The sequence below is a fragment of the Chiloscyllium plagiosum genome, unplaced genomic scaffold (assembly GCF_037043375.1).
Source record: "Chiloscyllium plagiosum isolate Xiang-an unplaced genomic scaffold, Cpla_swu_hap1 HiC_scaffold_42, whole genome shotgun sequence".
Taxonomy (NCBI): domain Eukaryota; kingdom Metazoa; phylum Chordata; class Chondrichthyes; order Orectolobiformes; family Hemiscylliidae; genus Chiloscyllium; species Chiloscyllium plagiosum.
Genome location: NW_028270180.1, coordinates 13,917,051 through 13,941,713, shown reverse-complemented (window position 1 = coordinate 13,941,713; position 24,663 = coordinate 13,917,051). Strand labels below are relative to the sequence as shown.

At 44.7% G+C, this 24,663-nt stretch overlaps 1 protein-coding gene across 1 annotated transcript in view; it reads right to left on the bottom strand.

Moving 5' to 3' along the window:
- loxl1 (lysyl oxidase-like 1) overlaps positions 1-24,663 on the bottom strand; it is an 81,999-nt gene that overhangs the window by 38,183 nt on the left and 19,153 nt on the right. Inside the window, exon 2 of the mRNA XM_043680198.2 lies at positions 9,480-9,588. Coding sequence (XP_043536133.2) covers positions 9,480-9,588 — 109 coding nt within the window. The remainder of the gene's footprint in view (positions 1-9,479; positions 9,589-24,663) is intronic.

The window sequence follows — 24,663 nt, the reverse complement described above, 5'->3', positions numbered from 1 at the left end:
AATTTAAAACAGTGATGAGGAGAAATGACTTCACTCAAAGGGTCATGAATCTATGGAATTCACTTCCCCAGAGTGCAGTGGATGCTGGGACAATTTAAGGAGGAGACAGATTTTTAATTAGCAATGGGTTTAAAGGGAAGCAGAGTTGAAGCAGAGATAAGATCAACCATGATTGTGAAGTCACCTGATGAAGGAGCTGCCCTCCAAAAGTTTGCGATTTCAAAGAAACTAGTTGGACTATAACCTAGCGTTGTGTGACTCCTGACCGTATTGAATGAGGAGCAGGCTTGAAGGGCTGAATGGCCCAATCTCATGCTCTTACATTTCTGTTCACTTCCTGCAAGGCTGATAGATGTAATGCCCAGAACAGAATACTGATGCAATCTAACAATGGTAACATAATCCTCACCCCCCTTGATTCTCATTCTATTCTTGCAATTAAAGAAGCATTATCTACTTGAAAAACATTTATCAAATTTTAGTAGCTTGCAGATCAAGAAATAGATATCGCTCTTATTACAACAAAGCCTTGCAAAAATGATGTGACAAGTTTTATCCTGCTACCATCTGGCAGCAAACAATCAAGAAGATTTTCAAAAGAGTCTCTCAAAGAGTTCCTTATGTTAAAATTCCTGCTGGAGTTGTCTAGTGAATGAAGAGCTGGTTGAATGGAGAGACTACAAAAGGGACAATCCGAAAGCAAACAAACAACTGTCATAGAGTCATAGAGATCTACAGCATTGAAACAGACCCTTTGGTCCAAACCGTCCATACCGACCAGATATCCCAACCCAATCTAGTTCTACCTGCCTTCACAAAACTCCACTCTGGAGTGGAGGCTTTCTGCGGATATATTGTGAGCCTTTGACAGCCTCTTTAATCAGCCATATTCCTACTGCTACTGAATTCATTCGATCTCTGAGGTAATTCCAGGGAATAAATTGTTTGGTTCATTCAGGCTTTCTGTGCACATTGAATAAAATTAGCTTTATTGTCACATGTACTAAGGGGAGTTGAGTAAAAAGTTGATAATTTGCACGAGGTACCTTGGTACAGCTTCTTTAGTACAAGTTATAAACTCATAGTCATAGACATGTACAGCACAGAAACAGACTCTTCAGTCCAACTTGTCCATGCTGACCAGATATCCTAAACTAATCCAGCCCCGTTTGCCAACACTTGGTCCGTATCCCTCTAAACTCTTCCTATTCATATACCCTTCCAGATGCCTTTTAAATGTTGTAATTGTACCAGCCTCTATCACTTCCTCTGGCAGCTCATTCCATACACGCACCACCTTCTACATGAGAAAGTTGCCCCTTAGGTTCCTTTTAAATTTCTTCGGAAAAACAATACAAAGACAAAGAAATAAAATTTTTTGAGAAGATTTATAGCTCAGTTGATGATAAGTAGGTAACTTAGCTCGTTGAGCTGGAAGGTTCGTTTTCAGATGTTTCGTCATCATCAGGTTTCTTAAGGTGGGTGATGTCATTTTCGGTTTCTTAGAGAATTCTTAGAAGCATGGCATTCTAACCAGAACTCCATCAATAAACACATCGATTTAGATCCTATCTACCTTGCCTTGAAAAAAATGACATCAGCCACGTTAAAAAGCCAAGACCTATAAATAGAGAGGCAGGACATATGACCAGCGCTTCACTGGAGACTCTCACTGAGAATGTTACCTAGTCATGGTGATGAAACGTCTGAAAATGAACCTTCCAGCTCAGTGAGCTAACCTACATACTTAAAGAAATAAAATGCCCAGCATTGCAGATTGTAGGAATAAATTAGAAAATAGAGAAATGACAAGTTCAGAACAGTCCTTCCAACCCAGTCCACGCTGACACCAACCTCCAGTTGGCACTAAGTCTCACCTCGAGGTTCACCAGCCTTTAGAGAACACTTTGGTGGCTTCGTGGATCACATGTAAGCATCTTAATCAGAAGGTTAAGTTAAAGTCCCACTCCAGTAACTTGAACACAGGTCCCCCCTCCAAGGAAGCACTGGAGACAATGGACAGGAGATCAAACCCGGACTGCTCTCCTGAATCAACGCACAATATAGAAAACGTGCAGGTGGATACTCCTGGAAAATCCCACAATCAATATGATACAAGCAAGTCCTCTGACCATTATTGTATTGTCGTTTGCAATGTGGCATGGTGCAGTGATGAAAGGTGCTGTATCAATGCACATCTTCCTTGCAGTGCAAGAACATAGCACCCCAGTATTCAACAGGAGCAGAACAAGGAAATCACTGCATGTCCCAACACTCCATGCCATGGAGGAGAATGGGGGAATAATGCTTCTTCAGTCCCCTGTCTTAAGGCTCATTCACTTTAAATGGTTCTGTCTGAAAACAAGAGGTTTTTAAAAGGTGACATGTCGATATCAACCACTGGCATCATCTGTCACAGAAGAGTGGTTTAGTTCCATCAGCTCTGATCTTGGGTGATGACAGACAATGGTAAATATAAACGTCAGGCAGAATTCAAATCTGTCAGGATGCAATGAGGCTGCGTCGCGAAAGCAAGCCTGAGAGATGGGAAAAAGAAGCTTGACAGTTGAAATATAAGAATTAGGAGCAGGAGGGGGCAATTCACTCGAGCCTCCTTCATTATTTAATACAATCACACTCATCCTCAAACCCCAATTTCCTACCCTGTTCCCAGAACCCTTTCCTAATTAAAAATCTATCTCCTCCTCAAATTTATTCAGTGTCCCCAGCATCCACTGTGCTATTACATATGTCCGCCTCCAACTCAGCGTTCTAGGCATCTTTCTATACCCTAGGAGAAAGTGAGGACTGCAGATGCTCAGTCAAGAGTGTGGTGCTGGAAAAGCGCAGCAGGTCAGGCAGCATCCGAGGAGCAGGAGAATCGACGTTTCGGGCATGAGCTCATTCCTGATGAAGGGCTTATGCCCGAAACGAGAATTCTCCTGCTCCTCGGGCTGCCTGACCTGCTGCGCTTTTCCAGCACCACACTCTCGACATCTTTCCATATCTTACTTTGATCAAGTCAACCGAATGAAAAAAAATCAATCGACTAATTGACAGGTGCTTAAAGAGGCAATCTTCAAAGGAAATCTAATAAATTAAACTCAAACTATGGTCCCAGGCTGATGACATGCTTCAGACTCTAGAAAGTTTAAATAAACATGGGAATGAATGAGTTATGTCAAATCAGAAGTTACCATTCATAACAAAAAAAATTAAGGCAAATTTAAATTAAAATTTGGCCAGAACTGATGCACTCCATACCGCTCCCCCATAAACACCATCCCCACACTGCCAGAACTTCCCCCACCCCTGACCTCAGCCCCACCACTGCCCCTACCGATGCTAATAGGACACAGGCAGCTTCAGGCCTGTCACTGGACACTTAGTGGCCCCTCCTCAGAGGCATTGGGAGTGGGTTTACACATGGAAGGGAGCCAAGCAGTTAAATATAATGACCCTGTCCACAGTTTCCTGCCTGGATCTGTATGTAGAGACACAGACACACAGAACATTGAGCAGGAGATAAAGTGAGGGTGATCAGAGGTGCTCTGGTTCCCACGTCTGTACCGGAGCTCAGGACTTCCCTTGGGTCGGTGAATTACTACATACATAACCCTGCCCTCCATCCTGGCACCTTTGCAACAACTCCTAAAAGGGTCAGCCTTGGTAATGGTCGTGTCGCCAAGCTCTAGCTTTCAGGGAAGTGAAGAACCAGCTATCATCCTCTAAGGTGTTGGCACACTGTGACTCCAAGCGCGATCTGATATTCTCCTGTGATGCCACCCCATAGGGCATCGGAGTAGTGTTAGCTCATTGGTTGCCCAATGGATAGGAATGCCCAATGGTGTATGCATCCAGGACTTTGGCCAATGCAGAGTGTTAATATGCCCAGATAGAAAAGGAAGGTTTGGACGTCATATTTGGAGTCAGGAAGTTCCACCAATATCTTTACAGATAGAAACTCGTAATAACACCAAGCCATAATCTCCTGCTGAGTCTACTTAAAGAGGACAACGTACAACACAGATGGCCTCCTTCTTCAAGGACCGCAATTTCCCCCCCGACGTGGTCGACGATGCCCTCCACCGCATCTCTTCCACTTCCCGCTCCTCCGCCCTTGAGCCCCGCCCCTCCAACCGCCACCAGGACAGAACCCCACTGGTCCTCACCTACCACCCCACCAATCTCCATGTACAGCGCATCATCCGCCGTCATTTCCGCCACCTCCAAATGGACCCCGCCACCAGGGATATATTTCCCTCCCCTCCCCTATCAGCATTCCGTAAAGACCACTCCCTCCATGACTCCCTCGTCAGATCCACATCCCCCACCAACCCAACCTCCACTCCCGGCACCTTCCCCTGCAACCGCAGGAGGTGCAAGACTTGCGCCCACACCTCCCCCCTCACCTCCCTCCAAGGCCCCAAAGGAAACTTCCATATCCGCCGCAGATTCACCTGCACCTCCACACACATCATCTATTGCATCCTCTGCACCCGATGTGGCCTCCTCTATATTGGGGAGACAGGCCGGCTACTTGCGGAGCGTTTCAGAGAACACCTCTGGGACACCCGGACCAACCAACCCAACCACCCTGTGGCTCAACACTTCAACTCCCCCTCCCACTCCACCAAGGATATGCAGGTCTTTGGACTCCTCCATCGCCAGACCACAACAACACGACGGCTGGAGGAAGAGCGCCTCATCTTCCGCCTAGGAACCCTCCAACCACAAGGGATGAACTCGGATTTCACCAGTTTCCTCATTTCCCCTCCCCCCACCTTGTCTCAGTCAAATCCATCGAATTCAGCACCGCCTTCCTAACCTGCAATCTTCTTCCTGACCTCTCCGCCCCCACCCCAGTCTGACCTATCACCCTCACCTTGACCTCTTTCCACCTATCACATTTCCGATGCCCCTCCCCCAAGTCCCTCCTCCTTATCTTAGCCTGCTGGACAAACTTTCCTCATTCCTGAAGAAGGGCTTATGCCCGAAACATCGATTCTCCTGTTCCCTGGATGCTGCCTGACCTGCTGCGCTTTTCCAGCAACACATTTTCAGCTCTGATCTCCAGCATCTGCAGGCCTCACTTTCTCCTATTATTAGGGGGAGCAAGAGTGACTGACCCAAGCAAAGGTCACTGCCAGATACTGGCTGAACTCCACCAGGGCCATCCAGGAGTTTCCAAAATGAAGATGTTGGCAAGAATCATAACTAGTAGCCAGCAATGGTTGCAGACACACTGGTGGGGCAGTACCCAGAGGGCCAACAAGGACAAACATTACCGCCAGCAGCTTCCCCACATTCATGGGAATGGCTGAGTAAACCTTGGACTCGGTTAAACATTGACTATGCAGGTCCTTTCATGGGCTCAATGTCCTTAGGCATTATGGACACCCACTTAAAGTGGCTGGGAATGCAAAGAGTACATTCGTCATACACGGGGACAATGATAGAAAAACTGTGAACAACCTTTGCAATACACAGACTCCTTGAGGTGTTGGTCACAGATAATGGACCATCAGGGTGTTTGAGTATTTCCTAAAGTCAAATGGTATTCAGCATAAAAGGACAGCTCCATACCACCCATCATACAATGGTCTGCGAGAAAGAGCAGTTCAAACTTTGAAGGCAGCCTTGATGAAACAGACAGTTTGTTTTTGATGAGAGGACCACCCCTGATGCAACTATTGGGATAGCTCCAGCAGAGTTGCTAATGGGGAGAAGACTCCGCACCAGGTTAAATCTGATCTTCCCAGATCGGGTGGGGGAGGGGAATGGTGAATGTGGTGGTGGAATGGGGGGGGGGGGTCACAACATAAGGACTGCCAATGCCGGACTCAAGAATCCACTAATCGACAGAGGCATTTTACATCAGGGGATGAAGTTTGGTATAAGAACCACAGTCATGGTCCTGCATGGATAAGACACATGGTCAATGTGAGGTTAGGTTCAGTGATGTATAAAGTTCTGGTTGGTGTGACAGACCTGAACAAGCATGTGGACTGTATGAAAGCTACAAAGGTGCAAACGGCCTGGGCACAAAACGCACCCAGTTCCACGACAGCCTTTCCGACTGTTCTGGAACCCATGGCTTCTACCTCTCCATCAAGCTTTGAAGTCCCTTGGAATCGGAGATGGACACGATGGCTATCACTGCCTTGATGCCCTTGCAGCCTGAAGAGGAGAATTAATTTCTTCTGAGACACTCCTGGTGGAAGAGGTGAGCTACCCACTGCCCGTGTCGGAGGCAGGATTGGAGGAACCTGACCCAGTACTAAAACAGCCCAGGAGGAGCTAAAAGAAAAAGAACCAGCCCTTGTCCTCAGACTCAGAGGGAGAGGGAGGTAGTGATCGTCAAAAGGTCAGCCAAGTGGATCTCATAGATTATGAGTTGCCTGATTGGGGCTTTTAATCTGGTCATACAGTTGTAAAGCACAGAAGCAGACCCTTTGGTCCAACTCATTTATGCCAATTAGATATCCTAAATCAATCTAGTCCCATCTGCCAGGTCAGTCAGAGAGCCCTGGCTGACGGATGTAAACAGGAATGTCAGAGGTTCTGTCCACTCTGAGAGCTGGCTGTGAGGAAGCTGGATCAGTCTTGAGGACGTTAGCCATGTAAAGAAAGGGTAACTTGGTGACGGGATACTGGCCTCTATAGAGTTACTTCAATGGCCTCAACTGTTTTCGGTGGCAGAGAATACCACAGACTCACCACTCCCTGGGTGTAAAAATATTCCAAGCCTACCCCATACCCTTAGACTGTTACCCATAAATTCTGTGTGTTACGTATGGGGTACGTAAAGCTGGGCGGAGCTTGGGGTCAGCCTAGAACCGGCTGTGGAGGTGTGAACATGTTCAGATTTACTACTTGCCTATCTTACGGTTCATTCCTGGCTTCAAAGGGAGCACCAACAAAATGCTGGACTTCTCTGTCATTGGGGATATCTTTCCTGCCTTTACCCTGTCTAGTCCTGTTGGAATTTTATAGGTTTCTTTTTAAAATTAGATTACTTACAATGTGAAAACAGGCCCTTCAGCCCAAAAAGTCCACACCGACTCGCCGAAGCGCAATCTATCCCCCTACATTTACCCCTTCACCTCACGCTACGGACATGGCCAATTCACCTGACCTGCACATCTTTGGACTGTGGGAGGAAACCGGAGCACCCGGAGGAAACCCATGCAGACACGGGGAGAAAGTGCAATTCCACACAGTCAGTCGCCTGAGGAGGGAATTGAACCCGGGTCTCTGGCGCTGTGAGGCAGCAGTGCTAACCACTCTGCCATCGTGCCGCCCACTATAGGATCCCCTCCCCCACTCCATGTCATTCTTCTAAACTCCAGTGAATATCATCCCAGCTGATTCAGTCTCGCAGGTTACAGCTCGATCCAATAATAGAACCATTAGGAGGTTCTCCAAGACTGTCTACCAACCCTGCAGCAGATGACCAGCGTGGTGCTAAAGTGCAGTCAGAAATTAAGCAGTAGCCCTGTCAAAAAGTGCAAGCTGTTGGGGGCGGCTGCAGTATTGAGAAACCCATGGAACACGGATTGTCTGGGTTGTAGACAATCCAAGCGGAGTTAGAATCTGTGATCCATCAGGATCTCCTATTGCAATGGAATACTGTGCACAACAAACATGCACGTCAAATCCCAAGTCTTTCTTTATATGTACTCAAGGTGTTAGTCAATGTCCTTTAACTGTGCATCCTTGACGATACAATTAATGTCCCATTAACAGGGATGCCTGGGAAAGCATCTCGAACACGATTAGGGTGACAACTAAGCTGCCAACCTGCTTTGGGAACGAGATAAACGACCAAGGGGGAACGGTTCAGGGCATGGTTCTGCAGCAGATTTCACAATATTTCCTCGCACTGTTTATATCAGCAATGCACCAGTTGGTAGCACTCCCAGCTGAGTCACAATGACCCTGCATTCAGACCCACTCCAGAGGCTCAGAACAAAAGTCAAGGCAGATATTTCGAGCATTAACGAGGGAGGTGCTGCAGTGTTTCAGGTGCTACCCTTCAAAAACGACCTGCTGACAGCTGGATGATAAAGATCCCATGGCACTCCTTCAGAGAAGACCAGGTGGAACATGGGCCGAATCGCCTAATTCTGCTCCTATATCTTATGATTTCCTGGCCCATATCTACCTCTGAATAAACATCACAAGAACAGATCATTACCACATTGCTATTCATGCGAGATCGCTGTGTGTAATCTGGTTGCTGCTTTCTCTACGTAGTCATAGAGTCAGACAGCACGGAAACCGACCCTGCAGTCCAATTAGCCCATGCTGACCATAATCCGAAAGCAAATTAGTCCCATCTGTTTGCACTTGGCCCATACCACCTACCCCCCACCACCCATTTCTTATTCATTAACTTATCCAAGTATCTTTTCAATGTTGTCACTGTACTCCCATCCACCACTTTCTCTGTAAGTTCATTCCACATACGAACCACTCTCTGTGTAAAAGAATTACCCCTTGTGTCCTCTTTAAATCTTTTGCCTTTCATCTTAAAAATATGCCCATTAGTTTTGAACTCCCCCACCCTAGGGAAAAGACCCCTGCGATTTACTTTATCTATGCACCTCATGATTTTATAAACCTCTATTCGGTCGCCCCTCAACCTCCTACATTCCCGCGAGAAAATGTCCCAGTCATTCCAGTCAATTTTTAGATCTTAAACCCTCCATTCCCGGTAACATCCTGGTAAATCGTTTGTGAACCCTCTCCGGTTTAATAACATCCTTCCTACAACAGGGCGACACAGTAGTCCAGAAGAGGCCTCACTTACATCTTGTACAACCTCAACACGACGTCCCAACTCCTATACTCAAAGGTCTGAGCAATGAAGGCAAGTGTGTTAAACACCTTCTTAACCACCCTGTCTCCGTGATGCAAAATTTAAAAGAATTATGTACTGGAATCTCTAGGTCTCTCTGTCCTACACCACCACCCAGAACTCGACTATTAATTGGATCAACCCTGTCATTGTTTATTTTACCAAAACACAATATGTCATATTTATCCAAATTGAATTGCATCTGCCAATCCTCAGCCTACTGACCCAACTGATCATTACAATAATGGTGGTACTTCATTTGCTGTCAAGCACTTTTGACAGTGGTCATAAAAAGTGTTTTTTTTTAAATGCAGGGATTATTTTACTATTTGAAGGAAGAGGCTAGCCTTAAATTGGACCTATCAGCTTCAGAACGGCCTTTGGTCCCGTGTCCAATTGGGAAGCAGATACCTGCACATCACTACTCAAAAACAAACTCTATCCCTTTGCAGACTGTGTGGCAAAGTTTGATCTAAATCCAGGAGCTGGGACAAGTGATTGCAAAGAGACATCCTCCTTACAATCTGGCTTTGGAAACATCTTCTGACTCCTTGACTTTGATAACAAGTAGAAGTCTGCAGGGTGAGTGAAACAAGTCCAGAACAGAGTTGCGTACCTTGCCAAACACTTCTCTTCCGCTGCACATCGTAGGGAATACAAGTGAGACCTCTGCACGTACGTGGATGCTTGGACGTAGTGGGGATCCGGTACCAAGTCAGGCAAACCTGAATGAAACAGGGGAGGAAAAGGAAAAAGAAACTGTCATGAATCACTGAACAAAGTTCATCTTCATGGCCAACACATGGCTTTGCACCCTGGAGGCCCAGGGCAGATCATTTTCTTAAACGTGGAGTCTTCTAATCCAAATGGGTCGAAGAGTGGAATTTCTGTCTGGGTAAATAATAAAATGCTGCAGAAACTCAGCAGACCTGGCACCAATCATAAAGAGAGAAACAAAGTTCATGTTTTTTTGAGAGCAACACAACCTTTCTTCAGTTCTTCCATTGTCTTATCTTTTCTCCCCATAAAATAAATGTTTCCTCCATATTTGACCGCACAGTTATCCTTTCAGGTAGCCCACATAGGCTTTTCCATGTCAGGTACGGGAGGTCATAGAGTCATAGTCATAGAGATGTACAGCATGGAAACAGACCCTTCGGTCCAACCCATCCACGCCGACCAGATATCCCAACCCAATCTAGTCCCACCTGCCAGCACCCAGCCCATATCCCTCCAAACCTTTCCTATTCATTTACTCATCCAGATGTCTTTTAAATGTTGCAATTGTACCAGCCTCCACCCCTTCCTCTGGCAGCTTATTCCAAACCCGTACCACCATCTGTGTGAAAACGTTGCCCCTTAGGTCTCTTTTATAACTTTCCCCTCTCACCCTAAACCTATGCACTCTAGTTCTGGACTCCCCAACCCCAGGGAAAAGACTTTGCCTATTTACCCTATCCATGCCCCTCATAATTTTGTAAACCTCTAAAAGGTCACCCCTCAGCCTCCGACGCTCCAGGGAAAACAGCCCCAGCCTGTTCAGCCTCTTCTTAAAGGTTGCCCCAAAAGTTACAGAGTCCGAGGATCCTACCAAAATACGAGCAAGGGCAGTTCTCTGGGATTGTGCCAAAATATGCTGGAGGGTACAAATCCTCAGGCACTTGCCAATAAATACCAACTGCACTCACAGGAATGTGTTAATACAAGGAGCGAGGAATCCAGAAAATGCTGACAATGGCAAGGGCTGCCCCTGGAATGCACCAACATTTGCCCATTATTATTATGCCAATAAGTGCAGGGCACTGGTGTGAGGCCAGTGTATGCCGAAATGTATGCTGTGAATGTCCACCACCGCCAAGAAAAAAGATGGCTGGTCAATATTTCCCATGCTGCCTATAACCCGAGAGAGATACAGCGCTGAAACAATGTTACTTCTATCAAGTCGTGTTGAGAAATCTCAATCCAAAATAACTAGCATCATCCATTAACTACCTGTCACTTCAACCCTCTCTCATCCAACCAACCGTGTATTCAGGAAATCACTATCTGCTCTTTCCCTCTCCTGTTTCATGTTGCGATATCACAGTGGGGATCACAGATACCATCCTCAGGTTCTTAATGTCTTCTGTCAGCCTCAAATTACAGTCAAGTTCGTGATGCCTGTGGTCGGGTTAGAGTAGATAGGGAAGAACAGTTCCCATGCGTGAAAAGGGTCAAGGACCTGACAGTTTTAAAGTGTTTTACAAAAGAAGCAACTGCAAAGTGCAAAACCACCTTAACATGCAGCGAGTGTGGAGGATACTAAATGCACTGCCTGGAACTGTGCTGAAGGCAGGTTCAATTGAGCCTTTTACGAGGGTTTTAATTGGTTGTTTAAATAGAATAGAATCCCTACAGTGTGGAAACAGGCCCTTTGGACCAACAAGTCCATACTGACCCTCCGAAGAGTATCCCACCCTAACCCATTCCCTACCCTTTTACTCTACATTTACCCCTGACTAATTCACCTAACACTATGGGCAATTTAGAATAGCCAATTCACCTGACCTGCACATCTTTGGACAGTGGGAGGAAACCAAAGCACCGAGAGGAAACCCACACAGACACGGGGAGAATGTGCAAACTCCACACAGACAGTCGCCTGAGGCTGGAATTGAATTCGGGCACTGGGGCTGTGAGGCAGCAGTGCTAACCACTGGAAATAGAATCAATGTGTGGGGTCATGGGGAAAAGGCAGGAGGTAGGCACAAATTTGAATGGTCAGACAGCCGGTGCTGTCACAGTAGGCTGAATGGTCTCCTTCAGTCTTTGGGGACAACAGAACAATTGTAGGAGGGAGATGGGGGGGAAAGAGGGTTGCAATGGTAGATTTAGATAATAAAAAGTGTTGAAGGCAGCCCAAATCTAGAGGGCTTAGGTTCAAGGTGAGAGGGGAAAGGTTTGAAAGGGAACTAAGGGCAACATTTACATGCAGAAGGTGGCGCGTGTATGGAATGAGCTGCCAGAGGAAGTGTTGGAGGCTTGTAAAATTATAACCTTTAAAAGGCATCTGGATGGGTATATGAATAGGAAGGGTTTGGAGGGATATGGGCCAGGTGCTGGCAGGTGGGACTAGATTGGGTTTGGGATATCTGGCCGGCATGGACGGGTTGGATGGAAGGGTCTGTTTCTGTGCTGTACATCTCTATGACTCTCATAAACCATTGGGACAGTGGTGGTTTTAACATCTCAGAGGACACTTGCTGAGCAGTACCCTAGACTATTCACTTGGACTATAAGCCCCAAAAGTGGCGCTCAACTCAGGATTCATGAGGAATTCAGCAATTTCTCTGAGCAGAGCTTACACAGGAATGAGAGATGGACCACGGGTCTGGAATTTTATTGCTCCAAACCTTCTCTTGAATACTCATCCGCTTGAAGTCAAGCCAGGTTTATATTTTCCAAACGTGAAGTGGATGCCCAGTGTTTATCAAAACAGGAATTGAGAACTATTGATGTATAAAAAAAATGAATGGCCTAAGTGTTTACATATCCTTCAAAGTATTTACAGTACATGAAGCAAGCAAGCAAGCAAGGCGGATGTAACTTGTGTCGTTTTATTAGTGATTCATGGCCCTAGTTGCATGTATTTCCTCCTTAAATAAACAGTTTGACCATAAAATAGTTTCAAGCTCTAAAACGGTCCAAATACTTAAAGTAAAACCGTATAGAGGGAGTTCGTTCAATAGCCCTAAGCAATGACAAGGTCTTACAATGTGCCACAAAGTGGCACTACAGCAAATGGAGGAATGGTTAAAAACTACAATGCCTCTCACTTTGGTACATTTTTTCTATTAGCCAAGATCTCGACCTCACTGGACTAATAATCCAGAGACCTCGGCTAATGGGATTCAAATAGCAGCTGGTCTAACTTAAATTCACTTCATAAATCAGGAATGCAAGGCTAGAGTCAGTTTTGGTGATGATGAATCTATTATCAATTGTTGTAAAAACCCATCTGGGTCACCAGGGAAGGAAACCTGTTGTCCCCACCTGCTCCAACCTAAGTGTGACTCCAGACTCTCAGCAACATGGTTGACTCTTCCCTACCTTCAGAAGTGACTGAGCAAGCCACCAAGTTCAAGGACAATTCAGGATGAGGCAAAAAAAAACCCCGGCCCCACGTCCTATGGGGCAGTATGGTGGCTCAGTGGTTAGCACTGCTGACTCACAGCACCAGGAACCTGGGTTCGATCCCCACCTCGGGCGACTGTCTGTGTGCAGTTTGCACATTCTCCCCGTGTCTGCGTGGGTTTCCTCCGGGTGCTCCGGTTTCCTCCCACAGTCCAAAGATGTGCAGGTCAGGTGAATTGGCCGTGCTAAATTGCCCACAATGTTAGTTCATTAATCAGGGGTAAATGAAGAGGAATGGGTCTGGGTGGGTTACTCTTCAGAGGGTTGGTGTGGACTTGTTGGTTCAAAGGGCCTGTTTCCATATGGTAGGGAATCTAATCTAATCTATGAGAGGATGAAAAAATGTTGAACATCAAAAGGGAGCACTAAGCTAAATGAAGCCACTCACAGTGAGTTGTACATTTATCAGGATCCCGGTCGGCTTTCCTATGTCCAACCCCCTCAATGGAGATATGGGAATGAGCGGATACTCTCGAGGAGGTGAAAGAGGATTTAGAGTCATAGAGATGTACAGCATGGAAACAGATCATTCGGTCCAACTCCTCCATGCTGACCAGATATCCTAACCTAATCTCGTCCCATTTGCCAGAACTTGGCCCACATCCCCCAAACCCTTCCTATTCATATATCCATCCAGATGCCTTTTAAATGCTGCAATTGTACCAGCCTCCACCACTTCCTCTGGCAGCCCATTCCACACTTGCACCACCCTCTGTGTGAAAACGTTGCCACTTAGGTCCCTTTTAAATCTTTCCCCTCTCATCCTAAACCTCTGCCCTCTAGTTCTGGACTCCCCCATCCCAGGGAAAAGACTTTGGCTAATCACCCTATCCATGCCCCCTCACGATTTTATGAACTTCTACAAAATCACGCCTCAGACTCTGATGCTACAGGGAAAACAGCCCCAGCCTACTCAGCCTCTCGCTATAGCTCACATCCTCCAACCCCAATGTCATCTTTGTAAATCTTTTCTGAACCCTTTCAAGTTTCACAACATCTTTCCGATGGTAAGGAGACCAGAATTGTACGCAGTATTCCAAAAGGTGCCTTACTAACGTTCTGTACAGTCGCAACATGACATCCCAACTCCTATATTTAATGCACTGACCAATAAAGACAAGCAGATCAAACGCCTTCTTTACTATCCTGTCTACCTGTGACTCCATCTTAAATGATCTAACGTCTCTGTTTCTCTCCAATTTTCTTCGGAAAGCTGAACCACAAAAATTCAAGAAGCCATTGGTACTAACCACCCGCTCTGTTCCATGGTCAAGCAGTCACTCTTCATAGCTTCCTCTTTTCCTATACCCAGTTGTGTCTAAAGTGCTGCGGTAAGCTACTCATAACACTACATCCCTCAGGATAGGGACCCCATTAACCATGGTGGAGGGGAAACAACCATTAGCAAGTGCTCAAATCCAACCAGGGTATGTGATGAAACTGAATTGAATACATCTGATAATCTGAAAATGGTGGACACTACCAGATTGTTACAAAATCACAACCAATTCTCTAATGTCCTTCACTATAGAGTCTCTGTCATTCTACCTGTATGCAACTATGGTTCTTCCTCAATATCTTCAGGGTAACCAGACAGATCACAACAACTAGCCTCAACACTACTGTCCACAGCCCAAGAATACAAAGGGTCAGATATTTAATCCAGCTCCAGCTGATTACCAGGTTAGGATAATGTTCTGTCAGTGAGACAATTATCATCGCTGCAAATTCCTCCCAGCCTACTAAAAATGAAACTGCAAACAAACTCCACTCTGTTGCAAGATTTAACAGTAGGAAATTTGTTTGCAGTCTACCCATGAATTTGAAAGAATGATCTTCAGATTCGAGCGGATACATAGGGTGAGACACATTCCTTAAAGATTCTCCTTTGGGTTGATGGGGAGGTACCAGAAAACAGCACAGGGATTTCACTGTCAAATGAACGATGGGTGAATGGAAAAATTCATCCTTATTTTTAGCGTGAGCTGCAGTTGAAAGAAAAATGTTACATTTCTGTGGCAGCCCACATACTTCATAGCTAAATTAATTTCAACTTTATTCATTGTTACAGTGTAGCGTCAACGGATGAGAGCAGACACTGGTGTAGGACCAGGAAAATGTTCTGGGGAACAGGGGACTCAATCCCACTACAGCATCTGATGGACTTTGGATTTGATTGCCCTAGAATTCAAAGCTAGTCTAAGTAATAATGACCATGAAACTGTAGCTGTTTGCCAGAAAATCCCATCTGTTTCACTAACAGGGAAGGAAATCTGCCGTTCTTACCTAGTCTGGCCGAGATATGCCTCCTCATCTACAGCTCTGTGGTTGACTCTTAATCTTCTGAAATGGCCTAGCATTTCACTCAGTATCAAGAGATGGACAACAAATGCTTAACTTGTCCACATCATAGGAAAAAATCTTTCTTAACTAACAAGGGAGTCAAAGAGTATTTAACTAATGAATCCCTACAGGGCAGAAAGAGGCCTTGCAGTCCATTTCCAGAAGGTATTCAACAAGGTGCTGTTAAAAAAGGCTGCTGCATAAGATTATCATCGCTACAAATTCCTCCCAGCCTACTAGAAATGAAACTGCAAACAAACTCCGCTCTGCTGCAAGATTTAACAGAAGCAGATTTGTTTGCATTCTAACCATGAATTTGAAAGAATGATCTTCAGATTTGAGAGGATACATAGAGTGAGGCCCATAGTGTTCCAGGTAATGTGTTAGCAAGGTTAGAAGATTAGATAACTAACAGAAAGCAAAGAGTACTTTTCTGCTTGGAAATCTGTGGCTAATGGTGTGCCTCAGGGATCAGCAATGGGACTGTCATTGTTTACAAATTACATCAACTATTTAGAGTTGGGGACCAAGTCTAATGCATCAAAGTTTGCAGATGACACTAAGATGAGTGGTAAAGCAGAGTGTGCAAAGGACATTGCAAGTCTGCAGAGGGACATAGATGATTAAGTGAGTGGACAAGGGTCTGGCAGATGGAGTACAATGTTGGCAAATGTGAGGTCATCCATTGGTCAGAGTAATAGCAAAATGGACTATTATTTAAATGGTGAAAAATTGCAGCATGCTGCTGTGCAGAGGGACCTGGGTGTCCTTGTGCATGAATCTCAAAAAGTTGATTTGCAGGCAATTAAGAAGGCAAATAGAATATTGTCCTTCCTTGCTAGAGGAAAATAGGGAGGTTATACTGCAGCTGTATAGGGTGTTTGTGAGGCTACACCTGGAGTACTGTGTACTTTTGGACTCCTGACTTGAGAAAGGATGGTTTGGCACTGGAGGAGATTCACTAGGTTGATTCTGGAGTTGAGGGGGTTGGCTGCCGAGGAGAGACTGAGGGCTGTATTCACCAGAATTTAGAAGAATGAGGGGGATCTTATAAAAGTATAAAATTAAGAAGGGAATAGATCAGATAGAAGCTGGGAAGTTGTTTCTACTAGAGCATATAGAACATAGAACATTACAGTGCAGTACAGGCCCTTGGGCCCCCAATATTGCACCAACCTATTGAACCAATCTGAAGCCCATCTAACTTACATTATTCTATTTTCATCCGTATGTCTATTCTATGACCATTTAACTGCCCTTAAAGTTGCTGAGTCTAACTGCTGTTGCAGGCAGTGTGTTCCATGCCCCTACTACTCTGAGAGAAGAAACTACCTCTGACTCTGTCCTATATCTATCACACCTCAATTTAAAGCTATGTCCCCTCATGCTAGCCATCATCATCTAAAGAAAAATGCTCTCACTGTCCACCCTATCTAACCTACTGATTCCCTTAAATGACTCAATTAAGTCACCTCTCAACTTTCTTCTCTCTAACGAAAACAACCTCAAGTCCCTCAGCTTTCCTCACAAGACTTTCCCTCCATACCAGGTAACATCCTAGTAAATCTCTTCTGAACCCTTTCCAAAGCTACCACATCTTTCCTGTAATGCGATGACCAGAACTGTATGCAATACTCCAAGTGCGGCCACACTAGAGTTTTGTACAGCTGCAACATGACCTCATGGTCCTGAAACTCAATCCCTCCACTAATAAAAGCTAACACACTGTATGCCTTCTTAATGGCCCTAACAACCTGGGTGGCAACTTTCAGGGATCTATGTGTATGGACACCAAGATCTCTCTGCTCATCTATACTACCAAGAATCTTACCATTAGCCTAGTACTCTCTGTTCCTGTAACTCCATCCAAAGTGAATCACCTCACAATTTTCTACATTAAGTTCCATTTGCCACCTCTCAGCCCAGCTCTGTAGTTTATCTATGTTCCTCTGTAACCTGCAACATCCTTTGGCACTATCCACAACTCCACCATACTTAGTGTCACCCACAAATTTACTAACTCACTCTTTAACCCATCAACCATTCAAAAAAATGTCAAACAGCAGTGGCCCCAAAACAGATCCTTGCAGTACATCACTAGTATCTTGAACTCCAGGATGAACATTTCCCATCAACCACCACCCTCTGACTTCTTTCAGCTAGCCAATTTCAGATCCAAATCGCTAAATAACCTTCAATCCCATGCCTCTGTATTTTGCGCAATAGCCTACCATGGGGAACCTTATCAAATGCCTCAGTGAAATCCATATACACCATCAACCGGTTTACCCTCAACCACTTGTTTGGTCACCTTCTCAAAGAATTCAATAAGGTTTGTGAGGCATGACCTACCCTTCACAAAACCGTGCTGGCTATCCCTAATCAACTTATGCCTCTCTCCATGATTATAAATCCTACCTCTTATAACCTTTTTAACACTTTACCCACAACCAAAGTAAGGCTCACAGGTCTATAATTACCAGGGTTGTCTCTACCCCCTTCTTGAACAAGAGAACATTTGCTATCCTCCAGTCTTCTGGCACTATTCCTGTAGACAATGACGACATAAAGATCGAAGTCAAAGGCTCTGCAAACTCCTCCCTGGCTTCCCAGAGAATCCTAGGATAAATCCCATTTGGCCGTGGGGACTTATCTCTTTTCACACTTTCCAGAATTGCTAACAGCTCCGCTTGAACCTCAATGCCATCTATTCTAATAGCCTATACCTCAGTATTCTCCTTGACAACATTGTCTTTTTCCAGTGTGTATACTGATAAAAGATATTCATTCAGCGCTTCAATATCTCCTCGGGCTCCATGCACAACTTTCCACTACCATTCTTGACTGGTCCGAATCTTACTCTCATCATTCTTTTATTCCTGACATGCCAATAGAAAGCTTTAGGGTTTTCCTTGATCCTTCTCATGTCTCCTCCAGTCCCTTCATAGCTCTCTCTTGAGTAAAATGGCCAGATTAGATTAGATTAGATTAGATTAGATTAGATTACTTACAGTGTGGAAACAGGCCCTTCGGCCCAACAAGTCCACACCGCCCCGCCGAAGCGCAACCCACCCATACCCCTACATTTACCCCTTACCTAACACTACGGGCAATTTAGCATGGCCAATTCACCTGACCTGCACATCTTTGGACTGTGGGAAGAAACCGGAGCACCCGGAGGAAACCCACGCAGACACGGGGAGAACGTGCAAACTCCACACAGTCAGTCGCCTGAGGCGGGAATTGAACCCGGGTCTCTGGCGCTGTGAGGCAGCAGTGCTAACCACTGTGCCACCGTGCTGCCCACAATCATGTGCTTCAATCAGGATGTTGCTGCAATGGAAGGCTTGAGTTATTAGAAGAAACTGGATAGGCTGGGACATGATCGTAGGAGGTTGAGGGGTGATATTATAGATGCTTAAAAAAAATGAGGGATATAGATAAGGTGAATGGCAGGTATCTTTTCCCTAGGGTGGGGAATTTCAAGAGTACAGGGCATATTTTTAAGATGAAAGGAGAAAGATTTGAAAAGGATATGAGGGGCAACTTGTTTTAAACAGAGAGTGGCTCGTGTGTGGAATGAACTTCCAGAGGAAGTGGCGGATTCAAATACAGTTACAATATTTAAAAGACATTTTGATAAGTACATGAATAAGAAATAAAAACCAAAAAGAACTGTGGATGCTGTAAATTAGAAACAAAAACAGCAAGTTGCTGGAAAAGCTCAGCAGGTCTGGTAGCAACTGTGGAGAGAAATCAGAGTTAATGTTCCAGGTCCATTGACCCTTCCTCAGAACTTGAATCAGAAATGTTTGGAGGGATATGGGCCAAGTGCAGGCAGGTGGGACTGGTTTAGTTTGGGATTATGGTTAGCATGGACTGGTTGGGCCGAAGGGTTTGTATGACTCTATGACTCTACAATTGATGGTCAGAACACTGGAACAAGACTTCTCCTCAAAATGAAACCACGAGATATTTTGAAACCATCTAATGAGCAGTGTCTATGAACATGATAAAGACACTTCCAGCAGCTGAGCTTTCTACCTCATCACGATTAGTGAGCCAAAGTATTTGAATCTCGATGGTTAAAGGCTAATTTCTTGGAATTAAGTTTTGATGGCAATCTTGAATTTGAGGGACAGTACTCAACAACAACCTGCATTGATAGAGCACCTTTAACATTTGCAATTATTCTAAGGCATGTCTGCAGCTGACTTGTTCTGAGCAGAAGGGAAATGGTATACCCTACAAACCAGCACCTCTGATCCAAAATTCCTGAAGCACATTCCCAATATTGGGAAGCTTTCCATTTGGGAACAAACACAATTTATCCCATATTTACATTTAATTGCAAAGTGCAAGAACCAGGGAACTAAAATACAGGATTTGACTTTCAGCAAAGGTTAATGCCTTGATGATTACCACAACTTGTAAAAACAGCTGGATAAATATCTGATTGGAAATGTAATTGAAGGTTACTTGGTTAAATACAGGCAGATGATTAAATACTCCAGGGCCTGTTACAATCTTCATACTCCTACAACAATGCAGATGCCATCTGTGGAAAAGCAACCAGCTAGCAAAGAATAATAAGAGGTTGAAAGGTTAAAAAGATAGCCTGGAGTTCTGCCCAACAACTCTCAGAGGTCCTGGAGAAACATTTGTAGAACTTAAGGTAGGGCTCACTATAGACCTGAGAAGGGAGATTTATAGGATAAAGTACCCAGCTGAAAGGTCCTTAATGCGGTTAACACACAAAGGTCACTACATGGAACAAGAGGTGGGACTGCCTCTACTCATCATTACCACATAGGTCAATGAAAGTGCAAATCTCTGTTCTGGCAGCTTCAAATGTTTAACAGATCTACAGTGAAGTAATGACATAACACTCTCCAGACACCTTCAGGCAATGAGTGGTACAGTATGTTTTCCCCAAATATCCCCATGTCTCCTTGCGGGGGAACATTCCAGAATACCACAGTACACTGTGAAAACAACATGTTTGATATCACTGAACCAGGACTTCTTAAAGTTTATTCTCTCATGGAGGATGTGGGCATCATTGGTGAAGCCAGCATTTGTTGCTATCCCCAAGTGCCCTTCGAATTGCGTGTCTTGCTAAGCCACTTCAGAGGGCAATAAAGAGTTAGCCACGTCACTGTGGGTCTGCAATTCCAGGTAAGGATGGCAAATGTCCTTCCCAAAAAATAGTCAGCAAACCCGATAGATTTTATGACAATCGACGGTTGTAAAGATCACTATTACAACAACAACAACAACACTCTAAAAGCTTGACACCATCCAGGATAAAGCAGCCCACCTGATTAGCACCATTACAAACATCCATTCTCTTCACCATCAACGTTCAGACAGCGCCTTCCAACCCACGGCCACTTCCATCTAGAAGGACAAAGGTAGCAGATACATGGGAACACCACGCCCTACAAGGTCTCCGCCAAGCCAATCAACATCCTGAGTTCCTACAGTGTTGCTGGATCAAAATCCTGGAATTCCCTCCCTTAGGTCATTGTGGGTCTACCTACAGCATACGCATTGCAGTGGTGCAAGAGGTCAGTTCAACATCACCTGGCAAGTAGGGACAAGCAATAAAAGTTGGCCAATCAGTGACACTCATATCCTACAAATCAATAGAAAATATTAAGGTTGTTGTGTAGGTTTCTGAAGGGGTTAATGTTCATCAAATCCCTACAGTGTGGAAGCAGGTCATTTGGCCCATCGAGTCCACATTGACCCTCCGAACAGCATCTCACCCAGAACCACTGCACTACCAATCCCCTGTAACCCTGCATTTCCCATGGCTCATCCACCTCGCCTGCATATACCAGGATACTATGGGGAATTGAGAATGGCCAATTCACCCAGCCTGCACATCTCTGGACTGTGGGAGGAAACCATTCAGACACAGGGAGAAAGTGCAAACTCCACACAGTCACTTGAGACTGGAATCAACTCAAGTGCCATGTACTTGAGGCAGCAGTGCTAACCACTGAGCCACCGTGCCACCCTGTTCATGTTATTTGACTCCAAATACCAATGTCACATACAGTCTACAGAGGGAGATCAGGAGTACTGTTCCAGTGATCAGAGGGAGCAGGTGCCAGGTTTGGAGGATTTGAGCTATAGGGAGAGACTGAATAGGCTGGGGCTATTCAACTTGAAGGCTCAGGGGTGATCTTATAGAGGTTTAGAAAATTATGAGGGGTGAATGGACAAGGTCTTTTCCCTGGAGTGGGGGAGTCCAGACCTCAGAGAGGATAGATTTAGGATGAGAGAGGAAACATTTTAAAGGGACCGAAGGGGCAAGCCTTTTCATGCAGAGGGTAGTGCGTATATGGAATGAGCTGCCAGAGGAAGTGGTGGAGGCTGGTACAATTACAGCATTTAAAAGGTATTTGAATAGGAATGTGAATAGGAAGGGTTTAGAGGTATATGGGCCAAGTGCTGGCAAATGGGTCTAGATCAGTTTAGGATAGATATCTGGTCAGCATGAACGAGTTGGACCAAAGAGTCTGATTCCATGCTGCATAACTCTATGTATCTGTGCTAGCTCCCTACAGTCTTGGTAATGATGCCTGACCAAACGCAAATCTATACGTTGCAATTACTCAGTTATCCTGCATCCCCCCTGAACATTTTACCCCCAAGGAATGGTAGCTTATAGGTCTACAAGAATTGGACTAGAAGCAGGAAGTGTGTATACTCCCAAGTTGCGTAGACTAAGATAGACTACACCTGGAATACAATGTTCAGCTTTGAACACCACACCTTAGAAAGGATCCTTTAGCTTTGGAATGAGTTTGGGTTTGTTTTACCAGAATTATGGACAACAAAAGGTTAGATTACAAGGTGAGATTGCACAAAAGGGTGGCATGGTGGCTCAGTGGTTAGCACTGCTGCCTCACAGCACTAGGGACCTGGGTTCAACCCCTGTCTCGGGTCACTATCTGTGTGAAGTTTGCACATTCTCTCTGTGTCTGCGTGGGTTTTCTCCAGGTGCTCCGGTTTCCTCCCACAGTCCTGAGGCGAGTAGGCTAGATGAACTGGCCATGCTAAATTGCCCCATAGTGTTAAGGGATGTGTAGGTTAGGTGCGTTAGTCAGGGGTAAATGTAGGGGAATGGGTCTGGGTGGGTTACTCTTCGTAGGGTTGGTGTGGACTTGTTGGGCTGAAGGGCCTTTTTCCACACTGTAGGGAATTTTTAAAAAAGTAGGATTTTTTTGGCCATAATATAAAAGATTAAGTCTCGATTATTTGATGGCAAAGTATTAAAAGCCACTGATAAATTAGATAGATAGTGAGAAACTGTTTCTGCTAGTTGGAAATCTGAGACCAGGGAGCTTGGTATGAAAATAATAAATCTAATTATCCAAGACTGATGCCTGAACTGTAGATACTCTTCAGTGATGTATCCTTGACCATCAATTACTAAATAGGTCCAAGACTAGCCAAAGACAAAATAGAATAAGAGACTGCAGACTACGCCTACCCAATGTCACATACAGGAGAGCTGGCATATATCACAGGTGCCAGGAATGGATATCTGGGAAAATACCACTGAAATTATAAATTAAATTTAAATTCCACCAGAGGTCATGATGGGATTTGAAACAATGCCCCAAGATAATCTGGCTGGATCTCTGGATGACTTACTCCCATCTCCATCTCCCCTCTGTTGGACTTACTCATTTCTAGTTATCTCCTGTTGGGAATGGGCTGAATTTTCCCCACTGCGAGAGGGAATCCAGAGTCCAGATTGCATGTCATGCGGAAGCCAAAAGAATTGTGGATGCTGTAAATCAGAAACAAACACAGAAGTTGCTGGGAAAGGTCAGCAGGTCTGTGAAATCAGAGTTAATGTTTCGGGTCCAATGATACTTTCTCAGACCCTTCAGATCTCTTCCTAAAATGCAGTGACACTATCACGACTCTGTCTCTTATATGTACATGGACATCCTGACAGTGAGACATAACACAACAGGTTTAACAGCTGGAAAATATACAAAGTATGAAGAGGAGCCAGAGGAAAGAACTCCCACAGTTAATTAATCCCAAGGAAGATTTTACAATCTTTATTTATTCAATATAAGGATGATGTGGTTTGTGATTTCAGTCAACTTGGGTCTAAAAAGACAGGTAAATTAGGGAATTTTATATAGATTCATTAAATTTTTAATTTTTGTGAAGGTTCTGGGAATACTGGCTTTTGATTGTTTAGGGCATTATCCCACTGAGGTATAATGTTTCATATACAGGCCTGTCGTAAACTTCATAATACTTTTGGACAAAAAAAACTTATCAATCGCAATATTTAAAACTGCAATTAGTTCATGACCTGGTCACATCAAAAGAGTTCCAAGCTTGTACCATCCATTGTGTGAAAAACAATATCTTAATTTGGCAATGCTCCCTAGTCTTCGGTTCACCAACCTACTGAAACAGTCTCTCCCAGAATCCTTAGGGACAAAACAAAATTTGGGGAGACTCAGTATGGATTTGTTAAGTCGTGTTTGACAAATTTGGATTTGTTGAGGTGACTGGAGAGTTGATGTGGTCAACTTGGACTTTAGCAAGGCCTTTGATATAGCAATTTGATCAAGAAAGGAAAAACCCATGGCAACAAAAATAAAATGGCACATTGAATCTAATATTGGCCAAGAGACAGAAAGTAGAGGGTGATGGTAGAGGGATATTTCTGTGACTATTTCTGATGGGGGTCCGTAAGGCTCCGTACTGGGGCCTTTGCTGTATGCGGTATGCAGTAACGATCTGGACTTAAAAATAAGGGGTGTGATCATGAATTTCACAGTGACAGGCAAATTGTGGTTGGGTGGTTAGTGGTGAGCAGAATAGTTGTAAACTGTAAGAGGATAGTAATGGACTGGTGAGCAGTGGCAAATGGAACTCAATCCAGAAAAGTGTGAGGTTGTATACTTGGGAAGAGCTAAACACAATGAATGCTAGCACCCTGTACGGAAGATCAGAAGGCATCTTGGTGTGCATATCCATAGTTTTCTGAAGGTAGCTGGGCAAGCGGATAAGATGGCTGAGAATGCATATGGGACACTTGCCTTTATTAGCCAATATATAGCATACAACAGCAGGGAGATTATACTTGAGCTGTAAGAAACTCCATATAGGCCACAACAGGAGAGCTGTTTGCAGTCCTGCTTATCATACCAAAGGATGTGATTGTATGAGAGAGAATGCTCAGGAGATTTACCAGACTGTCTCGGCTGGAGGATCTGAGCTATGAGGGAAGATTG